Source organism: Phasianus colchicus, chromosome 39 (assembly GCF_987193195.1).
Source record: "Phasianus colchicus chromosome 39, bPhaCol1.hap1.1, whole genome shotgun sequence".
In the NCBI taxonomy this organism is placed as follows: domain Eukaryota; kingdom Metazoa; phylum Chordata; class Aves; order Galliformes; family Phasianidae; genus Phasianus; species Phasianus colchicus.
The window spans coordinates 1,010,869-1,032,912 of record NC_143474.1 but is presented as its reverse complement, the minus strand read 5'-3'; the positions used below and the strand labels follow the sequence as shown (position 1 = coordinate 1,032,912).

The 22,044-nt window shown below is 51.3% G+C and overlaps 1 protein-coding gene across 5 annotated transcripts in view; it reads right to left on the bottom strand.

Moving 5' to 3' along the window:
- The window catches only part of PNP (purine nucleoside phosphorylase), a 29,420-nt gene continuing 7,376 nt past the window's right edge, over positions 1-22,044 (bottom strand). Inside the window, exons 3-6 of one of the 5 annotated variants that reach the window (XM_090130134.1) lie at positions 20,628-20,731; positions 15,347-15,522; positions 8,616-8,797; positions 1-3,744 (exon numbers count right to left, since the gene is read on the bottom strand). In XM_090130134.1, the coding sequence (XP_089986260.1) occupies positions 3,515-3,744; positions 8,616-8,797; positions 15,347-15,522; positions 20,628-20,731 (692 nt within the window). In that variant the 3' untranslated portion in view covers positions 1-3,514. Of the gene's footprint in view, positions 3,745-8,615; positions 8,798-15,346; positions 15,523-16,249; positions 17,726-20,627; positions 20,732-22,044 lie in introns of those variants that run through there. The other 4 variants (XM_090130133.1, XM_090130131.1, XM_090130132.1 and 1 more) reach the window with 4 other exon arrangements.

Here is a 22,044-nt window from a genome sequence, read left to right as displayed (position 1 = left end):
CCCCGCCTTCGTTTGCGTCACTTCTGTTCCCACAGTGCCTTTATTAATTACATTTCGTAATTAACTGATCCCAAAAGGGAAGAGGGAGGGGAGGGGGGAGGGGTTGACCTAATTAATTGGTCCCGTCTAACCGCCGTTAATTAATTAATGGGGGGGGGGAAAGGGGTTAATTAGAGGAGGGGGTAAGTAATTAATGCCCGAGGGTAACGAAGGTGTGGGGCTGGTCCTTGTGGGGGCAACATGGGATTTACATGGGATCAACACGGGATTTACATGGGATCAACACGGGATGGACACGGGATTAACATGGGATGGGCTCAAGGCCAACATGGATCAACATGGGATCAACATGGGATTTACATGGGATCTACATGGGATCTACATGGGATGGGCTCAGTGCCAACACGGGATCAACATGGGATCAACATGGGGTCAACATGGGGTCAACGTGGCATTAAAATGGTCCTTGTGGGGGCAACATGGGATTTACATGGGATTAACATGGAATGCACACGGGATTAACATGGGATGGGCTCAGGGCCAACATGGGACCAACATGGGATGGACATGGGATCGTCACGGGGTCAATATGGGATTAACATGAGATTAACATGGGATTGAAATGAGATTAACACGGAGAGGACATGGGATTAACATGGGATTGACATGGGGTCGACATGGGATCTACATGGAATGGTCATGCAATGGTCATGGGATGACCATGGGGTCAACATGGGACCAACATGGGACCAACATGGGATCAACATGGGATGGGCGTGGGATCAACATGGGTTCTACATGGGATCAACATGGGATGGATGCATGAATAACACGTGATGAAGTGCTGACATGGAACCGACACGTCCATGAGTTGACACGCGTGACCAAAAGCTGTGAACATGAGATGAACATGGGAAGGTCATGTGAGCGCCAGGCAGCCAACACGGGATTAACACGGGATGGAGACAGGCACGATGGTGAATCAACATGGGATAAACATGGGATCAACATGGGATTAACATGGGGTGGGGACAGGCACGGTGGTCAATCAACATGGGATTAACATGGGACCATCATGGGATGGGTGGTAAATCAACATGGGATTAACATGGGATTGACATGGGATGAAAACAGGCACGGTGGTGAATCCACATGGGATTAACATGGGATCAACATGGAATTAACACGGGATGAAAACAGGCACGGTGGTGAATCAACATGGGATCATCATGGGATTAACATGGGATGGGGACAGGCACGATGGTGAATCAACATGGGATTAACATGGGATCATCATGGGATGAAAACAGGCACGGTGGTGAATCAACACGGGATTAACACGGCACGAACATGGGAAGAACATGGGATGGGCACAGGGTTAACATGGGATTAACACGGGATGAAAACTGGCACGTTGGTGAATCAACATGGGATTAACATGGGATTGACACGGGATTAACATGGGATGAAGTGCTGACTTGTCAATGCAACACATGTGAGCAGCGTGCAAGGAACACGGGATGCACGTGGGGTGGTCACGTGACCAGCAGGCAGCTAACATGGCTTGGACATGGGGTGGTCATGTGACCACACGGGATGGACATGGGATTAACATGGGAGGGAGATGAATCGAACATGGATTAACATGGGATTAACATGGGATGGAGATGAGTACAGCAGTGGATCAACACGGGATGGACATGGGATGAACATGGAATGAACATGGGATGAACATGGGACGGAGACGAGTACAGCAGTGGATCAACATGGGATGAACACGGGATGAACATGGGATGAACATGGGATTAACATGGAATGGAGATGAGTACAGCAGTGGATCAACACGGGATGAACATGGGATGAACATGGGATGAACACGGGACGGAGATGAGTACAGCAGTGGATCAACACGGGATGGACATGGGATGAACATGGGATGAACACGGGATGAACACGGGATGGAAATGAATACAGCAGTGAATCCACATGAGACCAACGTGGGGTTAACATGGATTTAACATGGGATGGACACGGGATTAACATGAGATGAACACGGGATGGAGGCGAGTACAGCAGTGAATCCAACATGGAATTAACATGGGATGAACACGGGATGGACACGGGACAGGAATGAGTTCAGCAGCGAATCAACACGGGATTAACATGGGATCTACATGGGACAGAAATGATTACAGCAGTGAATCAACATGGGATCAACACGGGATTAACATGGGATGGAGATGAGGACAGCAGGGAATCAACATGAGATTAACACGGGATCTACATGGGATGGACACAGGTAGAGCAGCAAAGCAACATGGGATCAACACGGGGTTGACATGGGCTCTACATAGGATGGACATGGGATGGACATGGGAGGAACATGGAAGCAACATGGGATTAACATGAGATGGACATGGGATGGATGTGGGCTCAACACAGGATGGACACGGGATCAACATGGGATGGACACGGGTAGAGCAGCAAAGCAACATGGGATCAACACGGGATTGTCATGGGATTTACACACGATCTACATGGGATGGACACGGGTAGAGCAGCAAAGCAACACGGGATCAACATGGGATGAACGTGGGATGGACACAAGTAGAGCAGCAAAGCAACATGGGATCAACACGAGATGGGCACAGGATCTACACGGGATCTACATGGGATCAACACAGGATGGACACGGGATCGACATGGGACGGACACAGGATGGACATGGGATCAACCCGGGATGGGCACGGGATCTACATGGGATCGACACGGGATGGACATGGGATCAACATGGGATGGACACAGGATGGACATGGGATCTACACGGGATGGGCACAGGATCGACACGGGATCTACATGGGATCGACACGGGACGGACACAGGATGGACATGGGATCTACACGGGATGGGCACGGGATCTACATGGGATCAACACAGGACGGACACGGGATCGACACGGGACGGACACAGGATGGACATGGGATCTACACGGGATGGGCACAGGATCGACATGGGATCTACATGGGATCGACACGGGATGGACACAGGATGGACACAGGATCTACACAGGATCTACATGGGATCAACACAGGACGGACACGGGATCGACACGGGATGGACACAGGATGGACATGGGATCTACATGGGATGGGCACGGGATCGACATGGGATCAACACAAGATGGACACAGGATCTACACGGGATCTACATGGGATCAACACAGGACGGACACGGGATCGACACGGGACAGACAAAGGATGGACAAGGGATGAACACACGATAAACACGTGATGAACACGTGACAAACACATGACAGACGCAAGGGCACAGTGCTATTCCACCACAGGGGCCGACACGCTAAGAACACGCCAAGAACACGCCAAGAACATGTCAAGAACACGCCGAGAAGCCGCCACGAATCCCAGCTGCCTTCCACGCCAGCGGCTCTTCCACGCACGATCCCGCGACCTTTTCCTTCACGCCACGCGTGTCCTTAGCGTGCGCTAAGCGTGTTCTAAGCGTGTTCGGTAGCCAAACGCGGCGCTAAAGCTTTCAGAAGGGAGCGGAGGTGCCGGGCTCCGGCTTGAGCAGCTTCCAGAACTTCTTGGTGACCTTTTGGACCTTCATCCGTGTCACCAGAACCGTCCTCAGCCGTGCCAGGAGCCGTGTTGGTGATGAGGGAAAGGCCAAGGAGTCTCAAACCGCAATGGCGGGCCGCCACCGCCTCGGAAACCGTGCTCATGCCTGGAGGGAGGAAGGGAACACGCTAAGGACACGCTAAGGACACGCTAAGGACACGCTAAGGGGAGGAGAAGCGCAGGCAAAGGGGGGATTTTCCCCCCAAAGTGGCCCCGAAGTTCACCAAATATCCCCGAGTTTCACCCAAAATATACAGGATTTTTCCCCAAATTTCCACCAAGTCCACCCCAAAATTCCCCAGATTCACCCCCAAAAATCCCCAGATTCAACCAAAATATCCCCAGATTCACTCAAATTTCCCCCAAAATTCACCCAAATTTCCCCAGATTCACCCCAAATTTCCCCAAATTCAACCAAAATATCCTTCATTATCCCCAAATTTCCTGATTTTCCCCAAATATACACAATTGTTCCCCAAATATCCCGAATTCATCCAAATTCACCCCAAATTTCCCCCCAAATACCCAATTTTTCCCCAAATATCCCAAATTAACACAAATTTCCCCCAGAATATCCCAAATTCAACCAAACTATCCCCAATTTTCCCCCCAAATACCCAATTTTTCCCAAAATATCCCAAATTAATACAAATTTCCCCCAAAATATCTTCAGATTTCTCCCCAAATATCCCCAAATTCACCCAAATTTCCCCAGATTCAACCAAAATATCCTTCATTATCCCCAAATTTCCTGATTTCCCCCAAATATACACAATTTTTCCCCAAATATCCCAAATTCACCCAAATTCACCCCAAATTTCCCCCAAAATTCACCCAAAATATCCCCCAAATATCCACAGATTATCCCCAAATTTCCCCCAAATAGAACCAATTTTCCCCCAAATACCCCCAAATTTCACTCAAATATCCCCAAATTCTCCCCAGTATCCCAAATTAACACAAATTTCCCCCAAAATATCTTCAGATTTCTCCCAAAATATCCCCAAACTCACCCAAATTTCACCCAAAATTCACCCAAATTTCCCCAGATTCACCCCAAATATCCCCAGATTCAACCAAAATATCCTTCATTATCCCCAAATTTCCTGATTTCCCCCAAATATACACAATTTTTCCCCAAATATCCCAAATTCACCCAAATTCACCCCAAATTTCCCCCAAATTTCCCCCAAATAGAACCAATTTTTCCCCAAATATTCCAAATAAACACAAATTTTCCACAAAATATCCCGAACTTTCACCCCAAATATCCCAAATTCCTGAATATATCCCAATTTCCCCAAATTTTCCCCAAACATCCACAATTTTACCCCAAATATCCCCAAATTTCCCCCAAAAAAATCCCAAGTTCCCCCAAAATATCCCCAGATTTCACTCAAAATATCCCCAAATTTCACCCAAATATCCCCAAATTCTCCCCAATATCCCAAATTTTCCTCAAATTTCCCCAAATATCCCCAAATTTCCCCCAAATATCCCCAAATTTCCCCCAAATAGAACCAATTTTTCCCCAAATATCCCAAATTCACCCAAAATTCACCCAAAATATCCCCAAATTTTCCCTAAATATCCCCAAATTCACCTGAAGTATCCCCAAATTTCCCCCAAACATCCACAATTTCCCCCAATTACCCCCAATTTTCACCCAAATATCCCCAAATTCACCCCAAATATCCCAAATTATCCCCAAGTTTCCCCAAAATATACCAATTTTTCCCCAAATATCCCAAATTCACCCAAATTCACCCCAAATTATCCCTAAATTTCCCTAAATTTCCCCCAAAGTTGTCAAATATCCCCAGATTCACCCCAAATATCCCCAAATTATCCCCAATTTTTCCCCAAACATCCCAAATTTTCCCCCAAATATACCCAATTTTTCAACAAATATCCCAGATTAACCCAAATTTCCCCCAAAATTCACCCCAAATATCCCCAAATTCATCCAAAATATCCTTAATTATCCCCAAATTTCCTGATTTCCCCCAAATATACCCAATTTTTCCCCAAATATCCCAAATTAACCCAAATTTCCCCCCAATATCCCCAAAATTTCACTCAAATATCCCTGAATTCCACCCAAAATCCCAGATTTACCAAATTTCCCCCAAATATCCCCCCAATCCCCCCAAAATATCTGAAATTTATCCCCCAAATTTCCCAAATTTCTTCTAAATTTACCGTTTTCCCAAAATATCCCAAACTTATCCCCAATTTTCCCCAAATATCCCCAAATTTTCCCAATTTCCTCCAAATTTCTCCCAAATATCCCCAAATTATCCCAAATATCCCAGAATTTCTCAAATTTCTCCCAGATTTACCCAATTTTCCCCAAATATCCCAAACTTATTCCCCAAATTCCCCAAATTTCTCCCAAATTTCCTCAAATTTTCCCAATTTCCCGCAAATTTCCCCCAAATTTCCCCAAAATTAGCCCTCAAATTCCCCACAATATCCCCAAATTTCCAGCAAATACACCCAATTTTCTCCAAATATCCTAAAATTAGCCCCCAAATTTCTCAAATTTCTCCCAAATTTCCCCAAATTTTCCCAATTTCCCCAAAATACCCCCAAATTTCTCCCAAATATCCCCAAATTTACCCCAAATATCCCCAAATTAGCCCCAAAGCTTCCCAAAATATCCTCAAATTACCCCAAATTTACCCAATTTCCCCAAATATCCCCAAATTTCTCCCAAATTTACCCAATTTCCCCCATATTTCCCCCAAATTTCTCCCAAAATATCCCCAAATTTCTCCCAAATATCCCAAAATTATCCCCCAAATTTGGCAAATCTCTCCAAATTTCTCCCCAAATAACCCCAAATTTTCCCAATTTCCCCCTAATTTACCCCAAATATCCCAGATTACCCCCAAAATTTCTCCATATCCCCATTTTGGGGCCAATTTCCTCAGATTTTGGGGGCAATTTCTCCCCATTTTGGGGTCATTTTCCCCCATTTTGGGTCAATTGCTCCCAATTTTGGGTCCACTTCCACCCCCTTCTCCCCATTTTAGGGCCAATTTTCCCCATTTTGGGTCCAATTTTCTCCATTTTAGGGCCAATTTTCTCCATTTTAGGGCCAATTTTCTCCATTTCCACCCCCTTCTCCCCATTTTAGGGCCAATTTTCCCCATTTTGGGGCCACGTCTCCCCATTTCTCCCCCATTTCTCCCCATTTTCGGGCCACTTCTCCCCATTTTAGGGCCAATTTTCCCCATTTTGAGGACCTTTCTCCCCATTTTGGGGCCACATCTCCCCATGTTGGGTCCAATTTCCCCCATTTTAGGGTCAATTTTCTCCATTTCCTCCCCCTTCTCCCCATTTTGGGGCCACGTCTCCCCATTTTGGGTCCAATTTTCTCCACTTCCACCCCCTTCTCCCCATTTTAGGGCCAAATTTCTCAATTTTGGGGACCCTTCTCCCCATTTTGGGGCCACATCTCCCCATTTTAGTACCAATTTTCTCCATTTCCACCCCCTTCTCCCCATTTTAGGGCCAAATTTCCCCATTTTGGGTCCAATTTTCCCCATTTTAGTGCCAATTTTCTCCACTTCCACCCCCCTTCCCCCCATTTTGGGTCCACTTCTCCCCATTCTGGTTCCAATTTCCCCCATTTTAGGGCCAATTTTCTCCACTTCCACCCCCTTCTCCCCATTTTAGGGCCAATTTTCCCCATTTTGAAGACCTTTCTCCCCATTTCGGGGCCACTTCACCCCATTTCTCCCCCATTTCTCCCCATTTTAGTGCCAATTTTCTCCATTTCCACCCCCTTCTCCCCATTCTGGTTCCAATTTCCCCCATTTTAGGGCCAATTTTCTCCAATTCCACCCCCTTCTCCCCATTTTAGGGCCAATTTTCCCCATTTCCACCCCCTTCTCCCCATTTTAGGGCCAATTTTCCCCATTTCCACCCCCATTTCTCCCCATTTTAGGGCCAATTTTCCCCACTTTGGGGACCTTTCTCCCCATTTTGGGGCCACGTCTCCCCATTTCTCCCCCATTTCTCCCCATTTTAGGGCCAATTTTCTCCATTTCCACCCCCTTCTCCCCATTTTGGGTACAATTTTCTACATTTTAGGGCCAATTTTCTCCACTTCCACCCCCTTCTCCCCATTTTAGGGCCAATTTTCTCCACTTCCACCCCCTTCTCCCCATTTTAGGGCCAATTTTCCCCATTTTGGGGACCTTTCTCCCCATTTTGAGGACACATCTCCCCATTCTGGTTCCAATTTCCCCCATTTTAGGGCCAATTTTCCCCATTTCCACCCCCTTCTCCCCATTTTAGGGCCAATTTTCCCCATTTTAGTGCCAAATTTCTCCACTTCCACCCCCTTCTCCCCATTTTAGGGCCAATTTTCCCCATTTCGACCCCCATTTCTCCCCATTTTAGGGCCAATTTTCCCCATTTTGAGGACCTTTCCCCCCATTTTGGGGCCACGTCTCCCCATTTCTCCCCCATTTCTCCCCATTTTAGGACCACATCTCCCCATTTTAGTGCCAATTTTCTCCACTTCCACCCCCTTCTCCCCATTTTAGGGCCAATTTTCCCCATTTCCACCCCCTTCTCCGCATTTTAGGGCCAATTTTCCCCATTTTGAAGACCTTTCCCCCCATTTTGGGGCCACGTCTCCCCATTTCTCTCCCAATTCTCCCCATTTTAGGACCACATCTCCCCATTTTAGTGCCAATTTTCTGCACTTCCACCCCCTTCTCCCCATTTTAGGGCCAATTTTCCCTATTTTGGATCCAATTTCCCCCATTTTAGGGCCAATTTTCCCCATTTCTCCCCCATTTCTCCCCATTTTAGGGCCAATTTTCCCCATTTTGAAGACCTTTCCCCCCATTTCGGGGCCACGTCTCCCCATTTCTCCCCCATTTCTCCCCATTTTAGGACCACATCCCCCCCTCAATCACTCCCCCCACCCCCCCCCCGGACCCCAGACCCCCGACTCACCCACAGCATCAGCCCCCAACCTCTTCAACATTCGACATTCGGCCGCCGTTTCGTAGCTGGGCCCCCCGACCCCCACGTAGACCCCCTCCCTTGCCCTCAATTCCGGGGGGCACAAAGTCAAAGTCAACCTCCTCAATTCCGGGTCGTACAGATCCACCATTGGGGGAAAACGGGGTCCGAATCTGGAGGAAAAAAAAAAAGGGATGGGGGAAGTTATGGGGGACAGCTGGGATCCTTATGGGGTCATCTGGGGATGGTTAGAGACCAGTGGGATGTCCCTAAAATCCTCGATCCCATTGGGACATCGTTGGGCCTATAGGGACATCAATGATGGTGTTGATCCCATAGAAACATCTTTGACCCCATAGGGACATCGTTGACCCCATAGGAACATCATTGACCCCATAGGGACATCATTGACCCCATAGGGACATCGTTGACCCAATAGGGGCATCAGTGACATCGTTGACCCCATAAGCATATCAATGATCCCATAAGGACATCGTTGACCCCATTGGGGCATTGGTGACATCTTTGACCCCATAGAGACATCATTGACCCCATAGGGACATCATTGACCGCATAAGGACATCAATGATCCCATAGGGACATCGTTGACCCCATTGGGGCATCAATGACATCTTTGACCCCATAGAAACATCACTGACCCCATAGGAACATCGTTGACCCCATAAGGACATCAATGAACCCATAGGAACATCATTGACCCCATAGGGGCATCAGTGACATCGTTGACCCCATAAGCATATCAATGATCCCATGGGGACATCGTTGACCCCATTGGGGCATTGGTGACATCTTTGACCCCATAGAGACATCGTTGACCCCATAAGAACATCGTTGACCCCATAGGGACATCATTGACCCCACAGGGACATCGTTGACCCCTTAGGGACATCATTGACCCCATTGGGGCATTGGTGACATCTTTGACCCCATAGAGACATCGTTGACCCCATAGGGACATCAATGACCCCATAGCGACATCGTTGACCCCATAGTGACATCGTTGACCCCATAGGGACATCGTTGACCCCACTGGGGCATCAGTGACATTTTTGACCCCATATGGACATCACTGACCCCATAGGAACATCGTTGACCCCATAAGGACATCAATGATCCCATAGGAACATCGTTGACCCCATTGGGGCATCAATGACATCTTTGACCCCATAGAAACATCACTGACCCCATAGGAACATCATTGACCCCTAAGGGACATCGTTGACCCCATAGGGACATCGTTGACCCCATGGGGACATCAATGATCCCATAGGAACATCGTTGACCCCATTGGGGCATCAATGACATCTTTGACCCCATAGGGACATCATTGACCCCATAGGGACATCGTTGACCCCATTGGGGCATCAATGACATCTTTGACCCCATAGAGACATCATTGACCCCATAGGAACATCATTGACCCCATAGGGACATCATTGACCCCATAGGAACATCGTTGACCCCATTGAGGCATCAATGACATCTTTGACTCCATAGGGACATCATTGACCCCATAGGGACATCGTTGACCCCATAAGGACATCGTTGACCCCATAGGGACATCAATGACCCCATTGGGACATCAATGACCCCATTGGGACATCAGTGACATCACTGACCCCATAGGGACATCGTTGACCCCATAGGGACATCGTTGACCCCATTGGGGCATCAATGACATCTTTGACCCCATAGAGACATCAATGACCCCATAGGGACATCATTGACCCCATAGGGACATCGTTGACCCCACAGGGACATCATTGACCCCATAGGGACATCATTGACCCCATAAGGACATCGTTGACCCCATAGGGACATCGTTGACCCCATAGGGACATCATTGACCCCATAAGGACATCGTTGACCCCATAGGGACATCATTGACCCCATAAGGACATCATTGACCCCATAAGGACATCATTGACCCCATAGGAACATCATTGACCCCATAAGGATATCAATGACCCCATAAGGACATCAATGACCCCATAAGGACATCGTTGACCCCATAGGGACATCGGTGACATCAGTGACCCCAAATCCCAACGACTGACCCCAAAAGCCAATAATTTACCCAAAAACCTCATTAATGAACCCCCAACCCCATTAATTACCTCAAGAACTGACCCTACATCCCAATAATTGACCCCGAACCTCATTAGTGACCCCAAAACCCCACTAATTACCCCCAAACACCACTAATTACCCCCCAACCCCACTAATGACCCCCTAACTCCACTAATTACCCCAATAGCTGACTCTAAATCCTAACAACTGACCCCAAAACCCCACTAATGAGTCCCCAACCCCACTAATTACCCCCCTACCTCCACTAATGACCCCACTAATTACCCCCCAACCCCACTAATTACCCCCCCATCCCCACTAATGACCCCCCAACCCCACTAATGACCCCAAGAACCGACCCTAAATCCCAACAACTGACCCCAAAACCCCACTAATGAGCCCCCAACCCCACTAATTACCCCCCTACCTCCACTAATGACCCCACTAATTACCTCCCAACCCCATTAATTACCCCTCATCCCCACTAATGACTCCCCAACCCTACTAATGAGCCCCCAAGCCCCACTAATGACCCCAATAACCGACCCTACATCCCAATAGCTGACCCCAAAACCCCACTAATGAGCCCCCAACCCCACTAATTACCCCCCTAACTCCACTAATGACCTCACTAATGACCCCCAACCCCACTAATTACCCCCCCACCCCACTAATGACCCCCCAACCCCACTAATGAGCCCCCAAGCCGCACTAATGACCCCAATAACCGACCCGACATCCCAATAGCTGACCCCAAATCCCAACAACTGACCCCAAAACCCCACTAATTACCCCCCTACCTCCACTAATGACCTCACTAATTAACCCCCAACCCCACTAATGACCCCACAACCCCACTAATGAGCCCCCAAGCCCTACTAATGAGCCCCCAATAACCGACCTTACATCCCAACAGCTGACCCCAAATCCCAACAACTGACCCCAAAACCCCACTAATGAGCCCCCAATCCCACTAATTACCCCCCTAATGACCCCACTAATGAGCCCCCAACCCCACTAATTAACCCTCATCCCCACTAATGACCACCCAACCCCACTAATGACACCAAGAACCGACCCCAAATCCCAACAGCTGACCCCAAATCCCAACAACTGACCCCAAAACCCCACTAATTACCCCCCTACCTCCACTAATGACCCCACTAATTACCCCCCAACCCCACTAATTACCCCGCATCCCCACTAATGACCCCCCAACCCCACTAATGAGCCCCCAAGCCCCACTAATGACCCCAAGAACCGACCCTACATCCCAACAGCTGACCCCAAAACCCCACTAATGAGCCCCCAACTCCACTAATTACCCCCCTACCTCCACTAATGACCCCACTAATTACCTCCCAACCCCATTAATTACCCCTCATCCCCACTAATGACTCCCCAACCCCACTAATGAGCCCCCAAGCCCCACTAATGACCCCAATAACCGACCCTACATCCCAACAGCTGACCCCAAATCCCAACAACTGACTCCAAATCCTCACTAATGAGCCCCCAACCCCACAAATTACCCCCCAACCCCACTAATTACCCCCCCATCCCCACTAATGACCCCCCAACCCCACTAATGACCCCAAGAACCGACCCTAAATCCCAACAGCTGACCCCAAATCCCAGCAACTGACCCCAAAACCCCACTAATTACCCCCCTACCTCCACTAATGACCCCACTAATTACCCCCCAACCCCACTAATTACTCCCCCACCCCACTAATGACCCCCAGCCCCGTTAATGACCCCCTAAGCCCCCTAACAACCCCACTAATGAGCCTCCAACCCCACTAATGACCCCAATATCTGCGTCCAAGCCCCACTAATTACCCCCAAAACCCCACTAATGAGCCCCCAACCCCACTAATTAACCCAACCCCCGTTAATTACCCCCCCCCCTTCCCTGACCTCTCATCGTTGGGTCCGACCAATGGGTTCCTTCCAGCCATGCCTGGGATAATTGACCCCAAATCCCAACAAATGGCCCCAAAACCCCACTAATGAGCCCCCAACCCCACTAATTACCCCCCTACCTCCACTAATGACCCCACTAATTACCCCCCAACCCCACTAATTACCCCACAACCCCACTAATGACTCCCCAACCCCACTAATGAGCCCCCAAGCCCCACTAATGACCCCAATAACTGACCCCAAATCCCAACAACTGACCCCAAAACCCCACTAATGAGCCCCCAACCCCACTAATTACCCCCCTAACTCCACTAATGACCCCACTAATTACCTCCCAACCCCATTAATTACCCCTCATCCCCACTAATGACTCCCCAACCCCACTAATGAGCCCCCAAGCCCCACTAATGACCCCAAGAACCGACCCTACATCCCAACAGCTGACCCCAAATCCCAGCAACTGACCCCAAATCCTCACTAATGAGCCCCCAACCCCACTAATTACCCCCCTAACTCCACTAATGACCTCACTAATGAGCCTCCAACCCCACTAATTACCCCCCAACCCCACTAATGAGCCCCCAAACCCCAGTAATGACCCCAATAACCGACCTTACATCCCAACAGCTGACCCCAAATCCCAACAACTGACCCCAAAACCCCACTAATGAGCCCCCAATCCCACTAATTACCCCCCTAATGACCCCACTAATGAGCCCCCAACCCCACTAATTAACCCTCATCCCCACTAATGACCACCCAACCCCACTAATGACACCAAGAACCGACCCCAAATCCCAACAGCTGACCCCAAATCCCAACAACTGACCCCAAAACCCCACTAATGACCCCCCAACCCCACTAATTAACCCAACCCCCGTTAATTACCCCCCCCCCCCTTCCCTGACCTCTCGTCGTTGGGTCCGACCAATGGGTTCCTTCCAGCCATGCCTGGGATAATTGACCCCAAATCCCAACAAATGGCCCCAAAACCCCACTAATGAGTCCCCAACCCCACTAATTACCCCCCTAACTCCGCTAATGACCTCACTAATTAACCCCCAACCCCACTAATTACCCCACAACCCCACTAATGAGCCCCCAAGCCCCACTAATGACCCCAATAACCGACCCTACATCCCAATAGCTGACCCCAAATCCCAACAACTGACTCCAAATCCTCACTACTGAGCCCCCAACTCCACTAATTACCCCCCTACCTCCACTAATGACCTCACTAATTAACCCCCAACCCCACTAATGACCCCACAACCCCACTAATGAGCCCCCAAGCCCCACTAATGACCCCAATAACCGACCCCAAATCCCAATAGCTGACCCCAAAACCCCACTAATGACGCCCAACCCCACTAATGACTCCCCAACCCCACTAATTACCCCCCTAACTCCACTAATGACCCCACTAATGACCCCCAACCCCACTAATTACCCCACAACCCCACTAATGAGCCCCCAAGCCCCACTAATGAGCCCAATAACCGACCCTACATCCCAACAGCCGACCCCAAATCCCAACAACTGACCCCAAAACCCCACTAATGAGCCCCCAACCCCACTAATTACCCCCCTGACTCCACTAATGACCCCACTAATTACCCCCCAACCCCACTAATTAACCCCCATCCCCACTAATGACCACCCAACCCCACTAATGACACCAAGAACCGACCCCAAATCCCAACAACTGACCCCAAAACCCCACTAATGACGCCCAACCCCACTAATGACTCCCCAACCCCACTAATTACCCCCCTAACTCCACTAATGACCCCACTAATGACCCCCAACCCCACTAATTACCCCACAACCCCACTAATGAGCCCCCAAGCCCCACTAATGAGCCCAATAACCGACCCTACATCCCAACAGCCGACCCCAAATCCCAACAACTGACCCCAAAACCCCACTAATGAGCCCCCAACCCCACTAATTACCCCCCTGACTCCACTAATGACCCCACTAATTACCCCCCAACCCCACTAATTAACCCCCATCCCCACTAATGACCACCCAACCCCACTAATGACACCAAGAACCGACCCCAAATCCCAACAACTGACCCCAAAACCCCACTAATGAGCCCCCAACCCCACTAATTAACCCAACCCCCGTTAATTACCCCCCCCCCTTCCCTGACCTCTCGTCGTTGGGTCCGACCAATGGGTTCCTTCCAGCCATGCCTGGGATAATCGACCCCAAATCCCAACAAATGGCCCCAAAACCCCACTAATGAGCCCCCAACCCCACTAATTACCCCCCTAACTCCACTAATGACCTCACTAATTAACCCCCAACCCCACTAATTACCCCACAACCCCACTAATGACCCCCAAACCCCACTAATGACCCCAATAACCGACCCCAAATCCCAACAGCTGACCCCAAATCCCAACAACTGACCCCAAAACCCCACTAATGAGCCCCCAACTCCACTAATTACCCCCCTAACTCCACTAATGACCCCACTAATTAACCCCCAACCCCACTAATGACCCCCCAAGCCCACTAATGACCCCCCAACCCCTCTAATGACCCCCCCAACCCCACTAATGACCCCAAGAACCGACCCCAAATCCCAACAACTGACCCCAAAACCCCACTAATGAGCCCCCAACCCCACTAATGAGCCCCCAACCCCACTAATTAACCCAACCCCCGTTAATTACCCCCCCCCCTTCCCTGACCTCTCGTCGTTGGGTCCGACCAATGGGTTCCTTCCAGCCATGCCTGGGAAGTCGATGTGATCCTTGATGACCATCAGCTGCCCGGGTTGCAGGGATGGATCCAAACCTCCGGCCGCGTTGGTCAGAACCAAAGTGTGAACCCCCAAAAGGTGCAGGGTACGGATAGGGGTCACAACCTGGGGGTGGGGGGATCATAGAGACGGGCTGGAGGACTGTGGGGAGAGCGCCAACTACCATAGAGAGGGAGTGGAGGACCTGAGAGAGGGACTGGAGGACCTGAGAGAGGGGTGGGAGGACCTGAGAGGGGGACTGGAGGACCTGAGAGTGAACCAACAACCATAGAGAGGGGCTGGAGGACTGTGGAGAGAGCGCCAACTACCATAGAGACGTGAGGAATGATCATAGAGAGGGAGTGGAGGACCAGAGAGAGGGACTGGAGGACCTGAGAGAGTGGTGGGAGGACCTGAGAGTGAACCAACAACCATAGAGAGGGGTGGGAGGACCATAGAGAGGGACTGGAGGACCTGAGAGAGGGACTGGAGGACCTGAGAGAGGGACTGGAGGACCTGAGGGTGAACCAACAACCATAGAGAGGGGCTGGAGGACTGTGGAGAGAGAGCCAACTACCATAGAAAGGGAAGGGATGATCATAGAGAGGGACTGGAGGACCTGAGAGGGGGAGTGGAGGACCAGAGAGGGGGAGTGGAGGACCAGAGAGGGGGACTGGAGGACCAGAGAGTGAACCAACAACCACAGAGAGGGGCTGGAGGACTGTGGAGAGAGAGCCAACTACCATAGAGAGGGAAGGGATGATCATAGAGAGGGATTGGAGGACCTGAGAGGGGGACTGAAGTGTGAACCCCCAAAATTGCAGGGTACGGATTGGGGTCACAACCTGGGGGGGGGGGGGGGATCATAGAGAGGGGCTGGAGGACTGTGGAGAGAGCACCAACTACCATAGAGAGGGAGTGGAAGACTATAGAGAGGGACTGGAGGACCTGAGAGAGGGGTGGGAGGACCTGAGAGAGGGACGGGAGGACCTGAGAGTGAACCAACAACCATAGAGAGGGAGTGGAGGACCTGAGAGAGGGGTGGGAGGACCTGAGAGTGAACCAACAACCATAGAGAGGGGCTGGAGGACTGTGGAGAGAGAGCCAACTACCATAGAAAGGGGAGGGATGATCATAGAGAGGGATTGGAGGACCTGAGAGGGGGACTGAAGTGTGAACCCCCAAAAGGTGCAGGGTACGGATAGGGGTCACAACCTGGGGGTGGGGGGATCATAGAGACGGGCTGGAGGACTGTGGGGAGAGCGCCAACTACCATAGAGATGGAGTGGAGGACCTGAGAGAGGGACTGGAGGACCATAGAGAGGGGTGGGAGGACCTGAGAGAGGGACTGGAGGACCTGAGAGTGAACCAACAACCATAGAGAGGGGCTGGAGGACTGTGGAGAGAGCACCAACTACCATAGAGAGGGAGTGGAGGACCTGAGAGAGGGAGTGGAGGACTACAGAGAGGGACTGGAGGACCATAAAGAGTGCCAACAACCATAGAGAGGGGCTGGAGGACCAGAGGAGGGACTGGAGGATCATAGAGAGGGGTGGGAGGACCTGAGAGAGGGAGTGGAGGACCTGAGAGAGGGGCTGGAGGACTGTGGAGAGAGAGCCAACTACCATAGAAAGGGAAGGGATGATCATAGAGAGGGACTGGAGGACCTGAGAGAGGGAGTGGAGGACCTGAGAGAGGGGTGGGAGGACCTGAGAGTGAACCAACAACCATAGAGAGGGGCTGGAGGACTGTGGAGAGAGAGCCAACTACCATAGAGAGGGAGTGGAGGACCTGAGAGAGGGAGTGGAGGACCATAAAGAGTGCCAACAACCATAGAGAGGGGCTGGAGGACCAGAGGAGGGACTGGAGGACCATAGAGAGGGGTGGGAGGACCTGAGAGAGGGACTGGAGGACCTGAGAGAGGGGTGGGAGGACCTGAGAGAGGGACGGGAGGACCTGAGAGTGAACCAACAACCATAGAGAGGGGCTGGAGGACCAGAGGAGGGACTGGAGGACCATAGAGAGGGGTGGGAGGACCTGAGAGAGGGACTGGAGGACCATAGAGAGGGACTGGAGGACCTGAGAGAGGGACTGGAGGATGTGACAGAGGGGTGGGAGGACTTGAGAGGGGGACTGGAGGACCTGAGAGTGAACCAACAACCATAGAGAGGGGCTGGAGGACTGTGGAGAGAGCGCCAACTACCATAGAGAGGAACTGGAGGACCTGAGAGAGGGGGTGGAGGACCTGAGAGAGGGAGTGGAGGACCTGAGAGAGGGGGACAGAAGAGTGAACCCCCAAAAGGTGCAGGGTACGGATAGGGGTCACAACCTGGGGGTGGGGGGATCATAGAGACGGGCTGGAGGACTGTGGGGAGAGCGCCAACTACCATAGAGAGGGAGTGGAGGACCTGAGAGAGGGAGTGGAGGACCTGAGAGAAGGGTGGGAGGACCATAAAGAGTGCCAACAACCATAGAGAGGGGCTGGAGGACCAGAGGAGGGACTGGAGGACCATAGAGAGGGGTGGGAGGACCTGAGAGAGGGACTGGAGGACCATAGAGAGGCACTGGAGGACCTGAGAGAGGGAGTGGAGGACCTGAGAGAGGGGTGGGAGGACCTGAGAGAGGGGCTGGAGGACTGTGGAGAGAGAGCCAACTACCATAGAGAGGGAAGGGATGATCATAGAGAGGGATTGGAGGACCTGAGAGGGGGACTGGAGGACCTGAGAGAGGGAGTGGAGGACCATAGAGAGGGACTGGAGGACCTGAGAGAGGGAGTGGAGGACCTGAGAGAGGGAGTGGAGGACCTGAGAGTGAACCAACAACCATAGAGAGGGGCTGGAGGACTGTGGAGAGAGAGCCAACTACCATAGAGAGGGGAGGGATGATCGTAGAGAGGGACTGGAGGACCATAGAGAGGGACTGGAGGACCTGAGAGAGGGGTGGGAGGACTTGAGAGGGGGACTGGAGGACCTGAGAGTGAACCAACAACCATAGAGAGGGACTGGAGGACTGTGGAGAGGGAGTGGAGGACCATAAAGAGTGCCAACAACCATAGAGAGGGGCTGGAGGACCAGAGGAGGGACTGGAGGACCATAGAGAGGGACTGGAGGACCTGAGAGAGGGACTGGAGGACCTGAGAGTGAACCAACAACCATAGAGAGGGGCTGGAGGACTGTGGAGAGAGAGCCAACTACCATAGAAAGGGGAGGGATGATCATAGAGAGGGACTGGAGGACCAGGGAGAGGGGCTGGAGGGCCAGAGAGAGGAACGGGAACCATAGAGAGGAATGGGAACCATAGAGAGGAACCGGTCCTCCAACCACACCAAACAATCATAGAGAGGAGCGGAACGACCATAGAGACGGCCAGAAACCATAGAGACGAACGGGAACCATAGAGAGGAACCATAGAGAAGAACAGGAACCATACAGAGGAACAGGAACCATAGAGACGAACAGGAACCACAGAGAGGAACCGGTCCTCCAACCACACCAAACAACCATAGAGAGGAGCGGAACGACCATAGAGACGGCCAGAAACCATAGAGACGAACAGGAACCAACCATAGAGAGGAACGGGAACCATAGAGAGGAACAGGAACCAACCATAGAGAGGAACAGGAACCATAGAGAGGAACAGGAACCAACCATAGAGAGGAACAGGAACCATAGAGAGGAATGGGAACCATAGAGAGGAACGGGAACCATAGAGAGGAACGGGAACCAACCATAGAGAGGAACAGGAACCATAGAGAGGAATGGGAACCTTAGAGAGGAACAGGAAGCAACCATAGAGAGGAACGAGGAACATAGAGACGAACGAGGACCATAGAGATGAACAGGAACCATAGAGATGAACGAGGACCATAGAGAGGAACCGGTCCTCCAACCACACCAAACAACCATAGAGAGGAGCAGAACGACCATAGAGACAGACAGAAACCATAGAGACGAATGAGAACCATAGAGAGGAACGAGGACCATAGAGAGGAACCGGTCCTCCAACCACACCAAACAACCATAGAGAGGAGCAGAACGACCATAGAGACAGACAGAAACCATAGAGACGAATGAGAACCATAGAGAGGAACGAGGACGATAGAGAGGAACAGGAACCATAGAGAGGAACGGGAACCATAGAGACGAACGAGGACCATAAAGAGGAACAGGAACCACAGAGACGAACTGGTCCTCCAAGCACACCAAACAACCATAGAGAGGAGCGGAACGACCATAGAGACGGCCAGAAACCATAGAGAGGAACAGGAACCATAGAGAGGAACGGGAACCATAGAAAGAAACGAGAACCATAGAGACAAACGGGAACCATAGAGAGGAACAGGAACCAACCATAGAGAGGAACGAGGAACATAGAGAGGAACGGGAACCATAGAGACGAACGAGGACCATAAAGAGGAACAGGAACCACAGAGACGAACCGGTCCTCCAACCACACCAAACAACCATAGAGAGGAGCAGAACGACCATAGAGACGGCCAGAAACCATAGAGAGGAACAGGAACCATAGAGAGGAACGGGAACCATAGAAAGAAACGAGAACCATAGAGACAAACGGGAACCATAGAGAGGAACAGGAACCAACCATAGAGAGGAACGAGGAACATAGAGAGGAACGGGAACCATAGAGACGAACGAGGACCATAAAGAGGAACAGGAACCACAGAGACGAACCGGTCCTCCAACCACACCAAACAACCATAGAGAGGAGCAGAACGACCATAGAGACGGCCAGAAACCATAGAGAGGAACAGGAACCATAGAGAGGAACGGGAACCATAGAAAGAAACGAGAACCATAGAGACAAACGGGAACCATAGAGAGGAACAGGAACCAACCATAGAGAGGAACGAGGAACATAGAGAGGAACGGGAACCATAGAGACGAACGAGGACCATAAAGAGGAACAGGAACCACAGAGACGAACCGGTCCTCCAACCACACCAAACAACCATAGAGAGGAGCAGAACGACCATAGAGACGGCCAGAAACCATAGAGAGGAACAGGAACCATAGAGAGGAACAGGAACCATAGAGAGAAACGAGGACCATAGAGACAAACGGGAACCATAGAGAAGAACAGGAACCACAGAGACGAACCGGTCCTCCAAGCACACCAAACAACCATAGAGAGGAGCGGAACGACCATAGAGACGGCCAGAAACCATAGAGCCGGAGTCCTCCGAGAGGAGGCCTCGCTCCGGGAGGACCCACCTGGGCGGCGCTGTACCCCTCGTAGAGGTGGAAGCGGCCCTGCAGGACGGCGCAGGGAACGGAGCCCAGCGATCCCACAACCAGCCGGCCGGCGTGACCCGACACTGCCGCAAACGGACCCATAAGTGCCCCATAGGGACCCATAGAGACCCATAAGTGCCCCATACGAACCCATAGAGACCCATAAGTGCCCCATACGGACCCATAAGTGACACATAGGGACCCATAAGTGCCCCATACGGACCCATAGGGACCCATAGGGACCCATAACTGACACATAGGGACCCATAAGTGCCCCATAAGTGCCCCATACGAACCCATAGAGACCCATAAGTGCCCCATAGGGACCCATAGAGACCCATAAGTGCCCCATAGGGACCCATAGAGACCCATAAGTGCCCCATAGGGACCCACAAGTGGCACCCCAGACCCATAAGTGCCCCATAGGGACCCATAGAGACCCATAAGTGCCCCATACGGACCCATAGGGACCCATAAGTGCCGCAAACGGACCCATAAGTGCCCCATAGGGACCCATAGAGACCCATAAGTGCCCCATACGGACCCATAAGTGACACATAGGGACCCATAGGGACCCATAAGTGCCCCATACGAACCCATAGAGACCCATAAGTGCCCCATAGGGACCCATAGAGACCCATAAGTGCCCCATAGGGACCCATAGAGACCCATAAGTGCCCCATAGGGACCCACAAGTGGCACCCCAGACCCATAAGTGCCCCATAGGGACCCATAGAGACCCATAAGTGCCCCATACGGACCCATAGGGACCCATAAGTGCCGCAAACGGACCCATAAGTGCCCCATAGGGACCCATAGAGACCCATAAGTGCCCCATACGGACCCATAAGTGACACATAGGGACCCATAGGGACCCATAAGTGCCCCATACGGACCCATAGGGACCCATAAGTGGCCCATAGGGACCCATAGGGACCCATAAGTGCCCCATAGGGACCCATAGAGACCCATAAGTGCCCCATACGGACCCACAGGGACCCATAAGTGGCCCATAGGGACCCATAGGGACCCATAAGTGCCCCATAGGGACCCATAGAGACCCATAAGTGCCCCATACGGACCCATAAGTGACACATAGGGACACAGAGGGACCCATAAGTGCCCCATAGGGACCCATAGGGACCCATAGGGACCCATAAGTGACACATAGGGACACAGAGGGACCCATAAGTGCCCCATAGGGACCCATAGAGACCCATAAGTGCCCCATACGGACCCACAGGGACCCATAAGTGGCCCATAGGGACCCATAGGGACCCATAAGTGCCCCATAGGGACCCATAGAGACCCATAAGTGCCCCATACGGACCCATAAGTGACACATAGGGACACAGAGGGACCCATAAGTGCCCCATAGGGACCCATAGGGACCCAT